Source organism: Setaria viridis, chromosome 6 (assembly GCF_005286985.2).
Source record: "Setaria viridis chromosome 6, Setaria_viridis_v4.0, whole genome shotgun sequence".
Lineage (NCBI taxonomy): Eukaryota > Viridiplantae > Streptophyta > Magnoliopsida > Poales > Poaceae > Setaria > Setaria viridis.
In genome coordinates, this window is record NC_048268.2 from 35,914,008 (window position 1) to 35,929,945 (window position 15,938).

The window sequence follows — 15,938 nt, forward strand, 5'->3', positions numbered from 1 at the left end:
TTTAAAAAATTCCTGGAGTGCTTATATTTAGGGTTATGATCTATGTAATTAAAATTCAATCATTTTTTTTTTGAACAACTCACTAGATTTAAATTAATCATATGAAGTGAAATTTCTCTACTAATTACAGAAAATAAATGGTATATGTTTTCCCTTCTTTGGCTATGATTGACAATACTGTATGGGGTTATGATTGACAATATTGTACAGAGCACATGCTGATTTTTGTTTATGTCCTCCTGTCCGCGTGCGAGCGATTTGCAACACGTATTAGAATTGAAGTTCCCGTATGAAAACAGAGAATTCATATGATTAATTAATCTACAACAATGTAGAAAAAGGGCCTAGGAGCAGCGAGCGGTATTTAATTCTTGGCAGATGAGAGAACTTCTGGAACAATTCTGCTCAGATCAATTCGTTCGAATCCCACAATTGTTCTCATCAACCGTGGGTATTTTTTTTCACGAATACTCAGGAGAATTATATTAAAAGCAATCCAAGCACAGACCTGGGGCTCAATGCCAACGAACTATAAGAATCCCTAAAGCTTTGTATAAGCTGTATTGCATTCTCTATAAACTGTGAGTCTGTGACTACAAACATTTAATTTACCCCAGCAATAATTCTGTGGATTTTCATGGAATGGTATGAATTCCAGTCATCGAAGCACTAAGTTGGACAAAAATGCTACTTGTAACTAACGAGCAAAGAATTTACATCGCAATGGATTGGTTCCTCTAACTGTCATGCTTCCAGTTCTCATTCTGAGCAAGCTTCACTGTAATGATCAGTCCCTGATCCTTTCCGATGGTTCCCGCACAGATGCTGCTCTGCTGGCAAGTCTTTGGTGATGAATACAACAATCGGAGAAGTAAGCCGTCAGATATTCAGAACTCTTACCATGTCACCCTGTAGTGGTCATCTTATCCCCATTGTCGCGGTAGTGATTTGTCAGCAAAAGAGTACCATGACATGAGCTCACCTGTTGAATGGCGGTGGGTTCTTCTGAAACGTTCCTGGAGCAAACACTGGGAAGGACTCCGTGGTTTGCCTCCTGTCTCCACCAGCGTCATTTTGGTGGGCAGTGAGCTCCCAACTTTCCTCCAGTCGTGCTCTTGCGCCTGCGTCATCACTCCTCCGAGGGCCAGCAGCAGCAGCAGCACCTAGAAGTGGTCCGCCAAAGAATATCGACTGCCCAGTGTATGTCAACCTCTCAGACGGCTGCCCAGATGGCAATGCTGAGGAAGAGGCGTTCACAGGCGCAAGATTTCTGCGATTGCTTGGCTCACCACCTGGGTTTGCCAAGAAACGAGGTGCCCATGCTGCTTGATCACCACCACCAGCTCCTGGTCTAGTGGGTGCAGGTGCTACCGAGACATAACGACCGGCCTCTTGATCCCAAACAACGGACACTTTTCTGTTCTCCCGGACATAAGATGTTGCTGACTGGAACACCGGGTTGGATATCTGTGTGGTTGGAACAGGCGGTGGCCTCGGTACCACTGGTGCAGGCCTTGGAGGCGGTGGAGGCGCACGAGGTGGCACACTAATCTGAGTATGAGGCACTGGCTTGTGAATGTGGACCGGGCTGCTTACGCTGCTAGCACTCTGCGTGCCTGATTCATAGTCGTCCTGGCTTGCAAGGCTCTGAGGATACGAGGAGCTATGAAGAGACGACAACTTATTATCAGCCCATTTTTCCTTGGTGGCACTGGCACTGTAATCAGCACTCATGCTGCTTCTCATGCTGGCATCGCCGCTAGAGCTAAGGCTAGACCCTGGACCCCGCCGGGCATCTAAAGGTCGGAGGATGGAGGACGATGCCCGAGCTTTTGCTGCAGCTCTCATTGCCTCATTGCTATCCAGCTTTGCAAGCTTCCAGGCACTGATCTTGACTTGCTTCTTGGTTTTGATTGCTCTTTCAGTATGTCCAGCAGCATCAGGGTCAACAGTTGATGGTACCATGCCTGGCTCCAAATGTGGGATCACCTCATCCTGTTTCAGAGTTGGAAGTACAGAAACGCCTCTTGGGTTACCCATCATTGTTCAAGAAACAGTATGCTACTTTTTAGCAGGACCACCCAAAATTTGAAAGCATTCTGAACCATTCAAAGTTACCTGATCAACAAAAATCCTTGGAGGTGTGCACCATGAACCCTTGTAGTGAAGACTAAGTGAAGTAGCACCACTGAACCCAGTAGTGGCTGAATTTGTTGGGGAGTAAACAATGTTTACCCCCTCCTGGTCCTCTTCCTCTTGAGGTTCTTCACTCATAGCTCTCATTGCGACAACATATTCGTAAGTTGTGATTCCCTAAGTAGAAAAATAAAAAGCAGTATAGTAAGAAACATCATGGCTTTTTCATGCATATTGTGCCTGGTGAAGATTACGAGACAAACCTTTCTGATCAAGATCATATGGAAGAAGAAAAGTTCCCCTAAAGGTACACAAGCAACTAGAGAAAGAAGAGTAAAAATGATCTGCACATAAGAAGTTTACATTCAGTCAGCCAATAGGCAAAGTCTTACTCTAACAAAGTCATGGAAACAGGAAACGACGACTATAACAATTGCCCTATCTTTAAAGAAGTATGCAGTTCTAGAAATCTATTCTTACAGTTGACAATTTATAGGCAGAACTAAATTATGCTATTAATGTATCGATAATTTCTGCTACAACTTACTACAATGGTAGCAAAAGCAGGACGAGGAAAGCCATTCCCAAGCCTATCTTGAATAATTCTCTCTGAATTATTGTTGGTGAAGCATATCACAAGAACAGCAATACCTACTCCAATTTCAATAGCAAGCTGCAATGCAAAAGATAACAGATAGTTTAGCAAGCACTTGAATTAGTAGAGATTAAATAATACATGACGTTTGTAGAATGGGGATTGGGTAAAAGTCACTTTACATACCCAGAGGAGACTGGTAGTCATCAGAGCAAGAAACGTGAAATAGTTCTTCCGTCCAACACAGTTATTTAACCACTGCCGAGGATCCAGACATGAGATTCATAATCAAGAATAGAAGGTATGTGCATTTTCTGTGTAAGAAATACCCGGCAGTGATGATCAAATCCGTCCACACACTTGTCACAACTCCTGCAATGTTTGCTGAATTTGCGAACCTGAAAACTTTTATTTGTAAATCAGCAAGACCAGACTACACAACCTTTCACTTTCGACCCAAGTTGTGTGGCACTAAGACAGATGGAACATGTTGACTAAGGATAAAACAAAAGCTTCTGTGTGGTTGAAACATTGAACAACTACACATGAACATACCTCAGCATTGCACAATGTGCAAAACAGGGCATCTTCACCATCAACTTGATTCTCTGAGTCATCAAACTTCCTACAATCCTCCTTGAGAAACAAAGCACAAACAAGCCCAAAAAGTAAGCAGCCCCTTGACCTTTTTGGTGGTTGGGACCTTAGATCTACATTTGTGTCTCCAGCAGCTAAACCACCACGGTTAGGACGGCCATCTAGAGAGCTCCTACAAGCAGATGTTGGGGAGTTTGTTCCAGATGCAATATCAGGTTTTTCTGGCAAATGCGTGCCCTGTATGTTGGCAGTACTTCCAGGTGCATCAATGAAGCCATCCTCGAACCGTAACATGATCCCGGGATCTGCGGGGTTTATACTAGTACACCGGATGTACAGGATGGAAACAGCGAGTGCCTGACAGAGTTCACGCAAGTAGAAGTTTATGCCAAAGACACTAATCCTTTAAATCACAAACAAATACAATGAAAGTGCAGCTCGGCTGGCTTACCACGGAAGTGTAGGTACCAATTGCGATATATTCTAGGACTTGATTTCCTAGAAATGGTGCAAAGAATGCATAAAATGCAACCACCAGAAGGAAGAAAACTGTTATTGCAACAATCTGTTCCATGATATATTAGGAAATTTGTCATTCCACTGTTGAAAAAATGAAATTGGAATATCTTGGACAGCTTTGGGATCTTTTTTTATCAGAGTACAATGATCCCAAAAAAAAAGGTGGGCAGAGAACATAATGTTTCTGTAGAGGTGAAAGTAACTGTGCAAGATTAATTTTTTTTTTGAATGGGCAGTACATAGTTAATTTAAGGGAACACGGTAGGCTATTCAACATATGTGCATAGTTGTAACTTTGTTGCATGATGATAAGGCCTTTGGGGAATAAATTAGTAATTCCATTCCTCGTTTTATTTTCTACCAGGTTGCTGCTTGGAAAATTAACAGTCTGAAGATTTGTCAGCAGCATAAATGCAATCGCAGCATTGAGAATTTTTAATAATTGTATAAAACTGTAGATATAGAATTGCCCATCAGAGCACAATGGTTCCATAATCGTTGAATATACAAAAAGTTCACCGTCACCGGGTAAGACATGACCTAGGCCTTGTTGAGGCAACAGGCAACAGCATAATCTCCAAACTAACGACGACGTAAACAGGCCATTACAGCTAACAGTAGCTTGCTCTCTGCTACTACTATATCTGAAGACCAGTTGTTTCAGTAGAAGTCAAAGTCCTAACGATAGAGGCCAGAATCAGTGAATCACTGTTCATGACTTCATCTTCTTGGTGGGGAAACACTAGCAGCAGCCAGCAGCATTCTTTGAGTATCGCACCCCGCATGTATGTTAAATTCATAACACCGCATTAGGCGTATCTCTCTCCGTAGCACAAAAGAACTGAATTTGTGTGACGGATTACGCGGGTGAGTGAAAACCACTAGCAAATAAAATCTCGAAACTGAAGAGGCTGAATAAGTTGGATTGTTTTTTTTTTTGGAGACAGACAATTCCTGCGGTAAAATTCCCAAGGAAGATGGAAAAGGAGGGGAGGAGGATTGCACTGCACCTGGAGCGTGTGCGCGGGGAGCTGCCACCCATTCTTCCTCGCCATGGCCCCTTCGCCTTGCGCTCGCCGCTACTCCGGTACTCCTTCCTTCCGCTTCACTTTTCTCCTCTCCTCCTCGTTCTCCAGTCTCTCTCTCTGTGGCACCACCGCACCAGAGGGGTCAGAGGGGGAGGCCTTTCGCCTGCTTTTTCGGGAGTAGCTCAAGAGTCAATCAGACACACTCTTCTCTCTCCATCTCCTCCTTTTTTTGCATCTTTCGTGGTGGTTGTTTTTCCTTTTTGACCGCGCCGGTTTCCGCTGCCATTTCGGTGCAGGTTAGTTGGGGATCAACCAACCAAGAAAAGATTGAGTTTGACCATGGAGGGTCACGGCCGATCTTGCTAATTTCTCTTGGGAAATACTGTCAAGTTTAACGTTGGAACTTAACTAACTGAATTATGTTGAATTTGCATTTTTTTAAGATAATGCTTCTTGAAATATTCCGTTGTAATGTCGTGACAGTGGTAGACACATTTGGTATAAATAAACTAAAAGTGTGAACCGAAGTGCTTTAAGTAATAGTAGGAGCATGTCTATAATATTCTAGTATAGTATATGTTGTTGCTTGACCATAAAGCGTGCAGGGAATCATGCTCTCCGAGGCGCTCTAATCCAACACATAAACAACCATCCCTGATGAGCCCAAGTGTGTAATGTTGAGGAGTAAAGTGATTAAAGAATCATTAGAAGCCAATCCAACCAAGCAATACGTGCAGGAGGTGGAATAATTGAGCTGATGAGTAGTATGTTACGTGTAGTGCTGGGAGCTTGGTACGGTACAGGTAGACTTGAACAGAGGACGAATGAATGCGAGAGGGAATGAATGATTAGTGAGGAGCAGTTGAGAGCGGCGATCAACTACAATGATGCATTGCACTGCAAACTTGCAAAGCCCTCAACCACTCCCATGGGTTGCTTTTTTAAAAGGCACTGGCCGCCTTTTTCGTATCCATCCAACATGGATTTTGTGTTTCTTCTTCTGTTTTGGTATGCTATTTTTTTTTAGTAAAATGCATCGGAGGTTCATTAACTTGTAAGGAGGTGTCATTTAGGTCCACAAACATCGAAAGTGCATTGTTAAGTCCATAAACTTGTTAAGTTGTTCACCGCAGGTCCATACCGGTAGGAGGGAATAGATTGCGTATAATAGATGGATTGTATTGCATTGAGACCTCAGCCGAGGTATATATAGAGTACAGAGACCTGGGGGGCAAGGCTTCCCCAGACATAGCAGTCTACGATACGTATATCTACAACTACCAAATATACTCTAACATCCCCCGCAGTCACAATGGGAGCACAGCAGACGGTAAGACTACAGAAGAAGTGAAGGCAAAAGCCGATTGAGAGAGAAAACCGGTGAGTAACTCATGCAGATGATAGCCCTTTGTGCCGATGTTGAGGTAGCTGAACATGAGGATGAGTAGCTGTGGTCGAGGATGCAGTGCGTAGAGTAGCCGTGGTCAACGTAGCTGTCGAGGTTGCCGAAGATGATATCCTCCCGCAGTGATAACGTCGGTGTGGTGCGGATGATGCAACTGGAGAGAAAATCGGCGAGTAACTCATGCAGATGATAGCCCTTTGTGCCGATGTTGAGGTAGCTGAACATGAGGATGAGTAGCTGTGGTCGAGGATGCAGTGCGTAGAGTAGCCGTGGTCAACGTAGCTGTCGAGGTTGCCGAAGATGAGGGAGCTGCACATGAAACCGCGAGCGCATGAGGAGGCTCCATGAGGATGATGGCGCGTAGGGGAAGACGTCAAAGATGAAGACGGTGACGCGTCGAGGCAATTGTAGAGGGGTGTCGATGCAATCTAACCATCGGGCGAGACATTCCCGGGTTTGCCAGGCCCAGGAACGCATCGGGACGATGGCACGCGCTGGTGTTGCTAATACCGAATGTGCAAGGAAGAGTGCACAACCAGGCACTGTTGTCTTGTCTGTGGGACCAGCAGAGAAGGCCTCCACGATAGTAGTAGGTGCAGAAGAACGGCGAGGTAGAAGATACTGATGTAGCTCGCGGTTGCTGGATTAGTCGAACGAGGTGGAGAACAGATGGAGACGCTAGCGACGAGGTGGTGCTGGACGAAGCGAGAAGGTAGACCTGGACAATCTGACGCAAGGCTTGATGATCTGGATGACGCGACGGCGGAGCTTGAAGGAGACGCCAAAGAACTCAAACAGCCTGGTGAAGACCATGCGCGCAAGGCGCAGCGACTCGTAGTCGACGACGAGGTCGTTGATGTGGTTGGCTGCGGTGAGGATGCTACGGCGAAGGAGACAAAGAGGCGATGCAGCGGTAGCCCTCCATACTCGGGGAAGAGGCGCGCAATACGAGGACGAATGCCATGGGAGCCGGGTGGATCACGCACATCGGCTGATCTGATCGAGTATGCGCGAGGTGAGATGACGATGGGCGAAATCGGTGGAGGCGTCCCGATCGGTGGAGGCGACGACGAGCCGGTGGAGGTTGACAAGCGGATGAAGAAGCGAAGAGGGCGGTGCACACGGGCACGCCGTCCATCTCGTCAAGCTGCACAGTCGGAGACGGGGCAGGAGATGGTGAAGTCGACGCTGATGTCAAAGTAGAGGCGAGAGGTCGATGGGTGGTGGGCGACGCAATCCTGATCTCTGATCGGGCATAAGAAGACACAGCAGCAGTAACAAATCTGGTGTACATCTCGGGGTGCACCTAGCCGTTACCTCCACCTACTCTTTTCTTCTTCATGCATTGACGCACAGGAACGTGCTGCCGCAAAAGAAAAAGGATTAGAGAAGGGGAGACGGACGGCGGTGGAGGCACGTCCTGCCCGGCACCGCCCACCATGCAGGCACCGGAGGTCCGAAGCGAGCCTGACGAGTGAGCGTCGCCCAAGCTTGCGGGCCCTGACGGTGGAGGCCATGGAGCCCGACCCCGCGGTGCATGACCCGATGGCGATGTCTCCGACCTGCTTTGCTGCTTGACGATGGGACGACGGGGCGGCACAGCAGCCGCGGAGGGCGCAGCTCCTGGCGGAGATCAATCTCCCCGGGGGCGCCGCGGTGGGCAGCGGAAGGTGTGGTGCAGGATTCGAAAAGCTTTAAAACTTTAAGCTCATGATACCATATAAGAAGGAATGGATTGGGTATAATAGATGGATTGTATTGCATTGATGCCTCAGTCGTTATATACAGAGTACAAAGATTTGGGGGGCAAGACCCCCCGGATACATATAGCAGTCTACGATATGTATATCTACAAATACCAAATATATTCTAACAATACCTCTCCACGAGACCTTGTGATTTGCCATCCTTCTTCCTTCTTCCTTCATTGTGTATAATTGACGGATTGTATTGCATTGAGATCTCAGCCGGTATATATAGAGTACAGAGACTTGGAGAGGAAGACTCCTCCGGATACAATCTACGATACGTATATCTACAACTACCAAGTATACTCTAACAGTACCCCTCCACATAAACATTTAGCAGCAACATTTAACCGACGACGAGAACCTCGTCGACGCTGGCTCCTCAGGATCATCATTCCTAGGCCTTGTGATTTGCCATCCTTCTTCCTTCATTCCTAGGCCTTGTGATTCGAGTATGTGCTCTAATTAAAGGAGAGGTCCCTAACAAGCGTGACAGGATGAGGTTTTGAGTTGTTTTGTTTTTTGGGCCGTGTGCTGTGCTCTGATTACTCCCACCCTTTTCCTTTGGAAAACTCGTTGCTTTGCTGACCCCTATCTCTTTTGGAAAGCTTCGAGGAGAGGTACTCTTTGGCATCAATTTCTTTACTTTTTCTGATTGTCTTATGATATGAAAATTCTTCCCCTACCCCTCATCAAATGCGTGTTCTTCTTCTTTCCTGTTCTACCTGTTCTTTCAATCTGACACTTCGCATCTTGCTTGAGCACTGTCTTTTACTTTCCTTCTCCAACAAAAAAGAACAGTGTGTTCCTTGCTTGTCGTATCATTGCCTCAGCAAAGGCAATATTGGGCCTTTGGAAAAAAGCAAACCCTGGATTCGACAGGGAATACATTCTTTACTTGCCCATGGGCATCCAGCTGCCTTTGGCAAAGAAAAAGAATTCAAAGCTATGTCCTGGACTCTTGGGGGGGCATATACACGCTCCATGACCGTGGTTCGTAGTTTCAAATTTGCTGCATCGGTTTATCCTCTCACGCTTGTTCAGTTTCTAATCTCTCAAGATAATCTCATCGCTATATCAACAGCACTGCCAGTACGATTCATCGGAAACCAGGTACTGTTTCCATGCATAAAACTTTGTTCAATTTATAGTATTCTGGCTAGATGGTTGTTTTGTTGGTGTTTTGATTCAACTAGAAACAATGATAGAGGCGCTCTGTATGTATGGTCTTTGTGTATCTGGAATTAGCTGAGTGTTCATTCACAAGGTGAGCTCTCGGTTGGCTCCTAAGCATTTGTGGACGGAGCTGAGATAGTACATCACCAAGAAAACGAGATAGAAATTAAGGAGGTTTATTTTCAAGGATATAGGAGTAGCTTTTCCACTTGTACATATACCACGTATTATTCATTTATCTTTTTGTTATTTTGCTGTCCTTGCAAATAGCATTCATATTTTGCTACTCACTCCAGCTTATTTCTCCTTTTTTTTTCCAGGTGGGATTAACCATCAACACCTAGCCAAATGGATTGGCTAGAAATGATTTTGGAATGTATCGATTTTCTACTACATACACAACGGTAACATGCGATGTGCCCGTAATCTATACAGTACACCCAAAAAACTATGAGCCATCATCTTTAATTTGTAGATCATGATGGCCAGGATTTTGCTTGAGTTGCTCTTACTAGTAATTAGTAAAACAAATCAAGTCACGATGGGTGTTGGTGTCTAACGTATTGGCGTCATTGCTTCTTCTTTCTTTTCTTTTCTTTTTACAAAAGTCACAGAGCAAAACAAGTCAGGTTAATAATTGTAATATTAATATGTGTCTCACACACATGCTAACTGGGTGCTACGTGATTTAGTGAACAAGAAAAAGAAATTCCAAGATTCCCACGTGACGAGTACAGTCTCATTTATTCACATGTACAAACTTACGCACGTCCTAAAAGTATAGAAGCGTCTAATTTGAGAGAAGAGAAGGAAAAAAAATTCAATAAAGCTACTTCACCATTTTTTAAAAAAGATAAGCAATATTGTTATTTCAGTTGTTCACTAGACAACACATTCTGCAAAATTACAAGTTAGTTTATATTACGATTTATAACGTCATGGCTACTGATCACCCCAACGGGGGGCCCTAATTTTCTCAGGTCCGATGATGATTTTTCGCGGATGATCGACGTTGATTTTGAAATAAAAATGACGGAGTGGATCAAGGAGCACCCGGTGGTATGGAGTGGAGGAATCGGACCGGCCGCTTCATTCGTGCCGACCCTGACCAGGCTTCTATTCAAGCAAATCAAGGACGTATATGGGTCCTACGACCACGTAATAACTGCAAGGCTGTCACCTATGGCTGCGATAGAAGGCAGGATCGCTTGCAATCGGCGGGTGGCATTGGATGTCCTCATGGCAACGGCAAGAAGTCTCAACCTTGACGACGACGACATTAAGGAGGTCAATCAACTTGCAGCGGAAGAGAGCTACTACTGCTACGGCATGGTCTCTGATATACTGGTGCTAAAGGCTTTCGGACAGGATTACAACCGCTACGTTTCTAGAGGTGTAAACGAGTTGTTAATTGGAGGAGACTTTACCTATTCCAACCTTCGATCCCGGATACCTGAAATGATAAGGTTGCAGGGGAAGAGGCGTCTTCTGCTTGTTGAAAACCTGCAGGTCCCTGTTCAAATGGATGTGTTGTTTCTTAGTACACAATTTATACCAACAGCATTCTTGCAGCCAAATGGGTGGGTCATCTCAACTACTTCCAAGGATGTCTGCAACCAAAGCGGAGAACATGGGCTTTCATATTACCACACCCTTCCTTTCGATGATCTCCGAGGGCAAGATTGGATCAAATTGATTAAAGAGGCCTTACATGATGCAGTCGGATCAATCCATAGCACGCTGATCCATGAGCAACAGGAAGACAAGTTTTGGCTCCACGTAGCTCAGAAGTGCCTGTATTACGGCATCCTCTACTGTCCAATGCAAGGAGCTGCTGCTAGACATGACATTACCTCCGATGAGCTGGTTCGCTGTTGGGTGGCCGAGGACCTGCTTACTCCGCAGAGGACCACCGACAGAAACTACAGGTCTGCGTTAGAAGCAGGAAAAGTTGTAATTCAAGCCTTGCAAGAATATTCGTTGCTGCCAAACCCGCCGTCAAACACTTGTTCAAGGGAGGAAGCTAGCTCCGGATGGAGTGATGCGGTCACTGGAGTCTCGGTGCTAGCAATGGGTGTTCCCCGACTTAAGGAGGAGGAACTTTTCTATCATGAGAAGATTGACCAACTGAGATGGGTCTCATTTATGAATGATGATGGTAGGCATGTAAGTTGGGATTGGAGGGAGAAATGGCACCCTTATCGTGGGGAAAGGATAAGTTGGGACCGGAGCTTTCCAGGGGAAAGAATTAGCACCCTTATCCTAAGAGGCTGCTCAAACATATCAGGCTTTCCTTTTGATAGAGTGTTAGACCACCACCTGCATGTTCTTGATCTGTCCTATACACCCATAAATTCACTTCCACCATCTCTCTCACGGCTATCCAATCTTCGCTTGTTCTCACTCAGAGGCTGCTCCAACCTCGAGACCTTGTCTTCACCACAACATACTTGTGAGGAAGAAACTCGACCTCTTTCCTGTCTGGGAAGCCTCGAAACCCTTGATATGAACGGGGTTCCCTTGCTGGAGCTAACACAACAAGATTGCAGCAACAAGAGCAATCTGCACTTCCTTGATCTGTCAAGTTCGAGAATCACCATTCTGCCTTCTGAATTCTTCTCTGAAATGTCAAGTCTTGAGGAGCTAATGCTTGGTAATTGCATCCATCTCAAAGAACTGCCTCCCTCCCTGGCCCAACTGTCCAATCTGTTGATCCTTCATCTGGAGGGGACTCAGATTATTTCTTTTCCAGAGGATACATTTGAAGCAATGCAAAGGCTTCATACACTCAAGCTCATCGACAACATGGCCCTCATGTCACTCCCAACGTCACTATCTAAAGCCAATGGCCTCAGAGAGCTACATATTAATAACTGCAAAAGATTAAGGCTTCAATTTCTCTGGGAACTAGTACCAGGCCTTGAAGATCTTTACATACAAACATGGGAGGCCTTGGAAGATATCAAAATCCATGGGCACGCTAATCTGAGAACCTTCTCAGTCTCTGGACCATGGATTAGGTGTCTGTCCTTGCGTGGGTGCAACAAGCTCAAGATTGCCAACATCAGTGATGATCTTACGGCCTTGGAGGATGTTGATCTTTCTGGAACAGCTATTGAGGAGATCCCTCACAGCCTTCCAAATCTACCCCAACTCAGGGTGCTACTCCTTCTGAATGTCCCTTGTTTTAAGAGATTCCCTTGGCATCGATTGGTCCGTTTTCCGAAGGTTTTCTATTTGGATAACTGTTCAGATGATGGTAATCACCTTTCTCAGATGTTTCGCCAGAAGGAAACTGACAATATTGCTCAAATCAACATAAATGATTCCAGGATCTTTTATAGCTTCACTGAGGATGCTACCAAGAAGTTAGTCAAGGAAGGACAATTTTTTCAGTCTTTCAATGTCCAGATAAAACCTTGCAGCATGAGAGGTAAGGAGCCACGAGACAAACCATGTACCGTGATTCAAAGACAATTACCTTATCTTGATGTCAGTTGTTCTGAGGCTGCCACCATTGTGCCCATGATGAAACTTGAGCCAAGAAGGCGCCATGTTGAGATATCTGCAATGAATCAGCACCCAAATGGCTTAAGGATTCTCCCTGTCACAAACTCACTATTCATTACAGACGATGCTTCTATCAGATGCGTCAATGACCTGAATTGTAATCTCAAATCTCTAGAAGTATGCCAGCTCCAACACTGCCACAAAATGACTGTTGTATTCGGAATGCTGTCTGATCGCACGGGGCCAACGGTACTTGATGGGGCTAAGGAAGAATCATCCACAGTGTTTTCAGTATTTCCAGCCCTAAAGATATTGCAGGCCTCCAATCTTAATGACCTAGTATGCTTCTTGGAGACCAGCCTTGAATATTCTCACAATCGCTGGAGCTGGACTCTGAAGCTGAAGTTGCTAAAACACATTCACCTTGAGCACTGCCCTCGTCTGGAGAAAATTTTCCCATCCCGTTTGTCATTACCTGCACTGGAAACTCTGGTCATTCTCTTCTGCCCCAGCCTCAAGACAATTTTCTACAAAACACGTGAAGATGATCCGGTAGCACCTTGTCCACTTCCGAATATCGAAAGCATCTACCTTCAGGAGCTACCACAACTGCAGCACATCCATGAGGATGCCATGTTCCGTTTCGCAACACCAAAGTGGGAGACTCTCTTGGTCCGCAGCTGCCGATCACTTCGTCGCCTCCCATTCCTGAAGGAACATCCGAAGTCGAAGGTGAAGGTCAGCGGAGAGCGTGACTGGTGGGACAGGCTGCAGCTGAGCCTGCCAGAGCAAGGCAACTACTACCAGCAGGTTCCTCCACCACCGGAGTTCGCATCCCGCAAGAAAAAAGTCATCATCAAAAGCTACCTTCGGTGAGTCTCAAGGTCGTCTGCTCCACACTCTCTATTTGTTTCTGCGAGTTTTACGACATGCCCTGGTTGCAGCATGAGTGTATCCTGCGCTCTGTGCAAGTGTGTTGTGTGTTGCTTGTAATAATAATATTGCTTTCCAAAGGGACATCAGACACGTAATGTTTGTGGGGGTTTGCTGTTTGTTTGGATTTTGTTTTGTCCATTCAACTACGATCGTTGTGCTTTTATGCATGGCAATGCAAGTTGGGTTGTCGTCATGTAACAAGGCTTGTATGTTTGCATTGTGTGAGGTGAGGGTGAACTGAAAGCTGTTTGTGATTTCCAACGGTTAATGTACTCTGTCAGCGTATCGTTGTACTTGTCTTGTGAGCTCATTTTTGTCTTGCGTGCCTGCTTGGACATGGTCGGAGAGGAGTGGTGGCGGGCCGGCGACTGGGCACTAGTGCCATTCGCCTGCAGAGCCGAGTACGTTCCGACCTCGACCTCTCCCCGGAGCCCCAGCGAGGCTGTGTGCGGCGTCTCTGCCACTGCCATGGAGAACCAAGCACCAGCGCTGCGGCATCTGTATTCTGTGGCAAGATCACACGCTCCTCAACCTCAGGGGGCAGCCTTTTACAAGAAAATATGCATACACACATCAATTGGAGCTAAGCTGGAAATGAATGTACGAAAGCCTGAAAAGCAGGCGACATTATTCCCGTTTCGCTTCACACGACAGCATCCCTCTCAGCTTTTGCCAACACATAGTTTGCACGGCCAAATCATGTGCACCAAACATGATGGGAACAGCAATTGTGTTGGATACAGTAGTGAGACCAGCAGCAGGTTGTTGTTCATCTCATGCTTTCTTTCTGCGCCTCATTATCTCCACACCCAGATAGTCCAGAACGCCTTGCACCGCGACATGAGGCTTGCCGACCTTCACACGGACGGCGGAGATCTGAGGGAACTTGACCAGCGTGGCCACCGCGATCGAGTGAGCCACCGACTCCAAGAGGTTGTGCGGCGAGCCTTGGACGACATCCTTAGCGATCCTGCAGAAGATACTTGGTTTCCTTTCAGAAGATGCTGTGGCAACAAGTAAAATCTAGCAGCTAGAGAACACATGAGTATATGACACATAACAGTTCAGTCTAACAATCACATCTTCCTTTTCAGAAGGGGATGTTGAACAGTAAAATGAATCCTTTTTTTTCATAAGAATAAAATCAATCATTGGAGGTGCGCTCAAGTGCTGCAGTGACAACCAGAAAGTGCAAGGCTCCAAGTAATAACTTTGAAAGAATCATTCAGAGATGCATGGGCCATCTGTAACATGGACTTCTTTTTTAATCAGTTGAAGCCCCTACCATCAGAATCACAGGTCCCATATGATTGAAAGAAGAGATTTCTGAATTCGCAAAAGAATGAAAAGATGTCCAAATAAAGAGCAACAATCTCCCCCTGTTGCGGCTGTTGCTGCCACTTTTAGTTCAATGCTACGGTACTTTTGTATAGGTAGGATGCAGCTGCAGCCGCAGCAATAGCTCAAGCGAGCAGAGCAATAGAACAAGCTGCGCTCTTAGTACGGAGTACGGCGAGGCTAAAAGAAATCATAGATAAATCCAATCCCCAGTTCAGCTGCGAAAGCAAACACTGTGATCCAAGCACGAATTGATGCGGATTAACAAGAGCGGTTCAGCCGTGCGAGAGGGGGAGCCTAACCCGTAGATGTCGGTGTAGCTGACGGTGTCGGCGATGCTGTCGGACTCGCCGGCGGCGGTGAGGTCCATCCAGGCGTCGATGTCGACGACGAACTTCTGGCCCAGCGTCTGCTCCTCCTGCTTCACGCCGTGGAACCCGTGGAACTGCAGGCCGCGCAGGATGAGCTTGTCGCCGCCGGGACCCATCGCCGCCGCCGCCGCCTCCTCCTCCGCCATGGATGGATGGGAATGGGATGGAATGGCCGCGCCGCGACTCGCCTCGGCTCACGCAACAACACGCGGGAAACGAGGAGCGATTAAATAAGGGAGGTGGTGGAAGGTGGGTAGGACGAGCACGCGGAGTCGCTGGGTGGAGGGGGCGTGGGTAGCCAGCCAAGCTAGCGCGGCGGCATGGCTGGCGCGGTGGCGGCTGAGGAGAGCTGACGCCTGACGACGGAGGGATGGGATTGGGATGGCAGTGATAAATGATAATTTGGGCCTCCTGGGCCCCTCGAATCCGTGAGGCTTCTTCTTTCGGGGATTTGGTGCTTGTTCGGCGGCCCACGAGTAGATTAAAAAAATTATTCCGTTGCCGGGACTCGAACCCGGGTCTCTCGGGTGAGAGCCGAGTATCCTAACCAGCTAGACTACAACGGATTTCTGAGCAAGT

At 46.5% G+C, this 15,938-nt stretch overlaps 2 protein-coding genes, 1 long non-coding RNA gene and 1 other non-coding gene across 5 annotated transcripts; 1 reads left to right on the forward strand and 3 right to left on the reverse strand.

The window, feature by feature from the left end:
- Positions 1-530: 530 nt before the first annotated feature.
- LOC117861629 (probable protein S-acyltransferase 19) lies at positions 531-5,192 on the reverse strand. 2 transcript variants are annotated; one of them, XM_034745199.2, is made up of 9 exons: positions 4,858-5,192; positions 3,780-3,893; positions 3,287-3,685; positions 3,061-3,129; positions 2,918-2,989; positions 2,684-2,809; positions 2,400-2,480; positions 2,119-2,313; positions 531-1,995 (listed from the first exon to the last, which is right to left on the reverse strand). In XM_034745199.2, exons 1-9 carry the CDS (start codon positions 4,900-4,902, stop codon positions 979-981), a joined length of 2,118 nt encoding a protein of 705 aa, XP_034601090.1. In that variant the 5' UTR covers positions 4,903-5,192; the 3' UTR covers positions 531-978. The 2 variants fall into 2 exon arrangements, with proteins under 2 accessions (XP_034601090.1, XP_072150614.1); XM_072294513.1 differs by having other exon boundaries at positions 3,780-3,826; positions 4,858-5,191.
- Positions 5,193-8,382: 3,190 nt separating this feature from the next.
- On the forward strand, positions 8,383-13,943 carry LOC117861229 (uncharacterized). Its single transcript, XR_011898492.1, has 3 exons — positions 8,383-9,141; positions 9,525-9,608; positions 10,185-13,943. It is a non-coding gene; the product is annotated as an uncharacterized lncRNA (long non-coding RNA).
- A 308-nt stretch (positions 13,944-14,251) lies between these two features.
- Positions 14,252-15,752, reverse strand: LOC117861230 (dihydroneopterin aldolase 1). Its single transcript, XM_034744754.2, has 2 exons — positions 15,291-15,752; positions 14,252-14,620 (listed from the first exon to the last, which is right to left on the reverse strand). The coding sequence occupies exons 1-2, from the start codon at positions 15,503-15,505 to the stop codon at positions 14,425-14,427; spliced, it is 411 nt and encodes a 136-aa protein (XP_034600645.1). The 5' UTR covers positions 15,506-15,752; the 3' UTR covers positions 14,252-14,424.
- A 100-nt stretch (positions 15,753-15,852) lies between these two features.
- Positions 15,853-15,925, reverse strand: TRNAE-CUC (transfer RNA glutamic acid (anticodon CUC)). The gene has a single exon. It is a non-coding gene; the product is annotated as a tRNA-Glu (tRNA).
- Positions 15,926-15,938: the final 13 nt, after the last annotated feature.

Coding starts and splice junctions, on each gene's coding strand:
- LOC117861629 (XM_034745199.2), bottom strand. CDS start 4,902: ATGGCGAGGAAGAATGGGTGGCAGCTCCCCGCGCACACGCTCCAG. Junction 3,686..3,779: donor TTGGTACCTACACTTCCGTG/GTAAGCCAGCCG, acceptor GAACTCTGTCAG/GCACTCGCTGTTTCCATCCT. Junction 3,130..3,286: donor GCACATTGTGCAATGCTGAG/GTATGTTCATGT, acceptor AAAAGTTTTCAG/GTTCGCAAATTCAGCAAACA.
- LOC117861230 (XM_034744754.2), bottom strand. CDS start 15,505: ATGGCGGAGGAGGAGGCGGCGGCGGCGGCGATGGGTCCCGGCGGCGAC. Junction 14,621..15,290: donor AGCTACACCGACATCTACGG/GTTAGGCTCCCC, acceptor TATCTTCTGCAG/GATCGCTAAGGATGTCGTCC.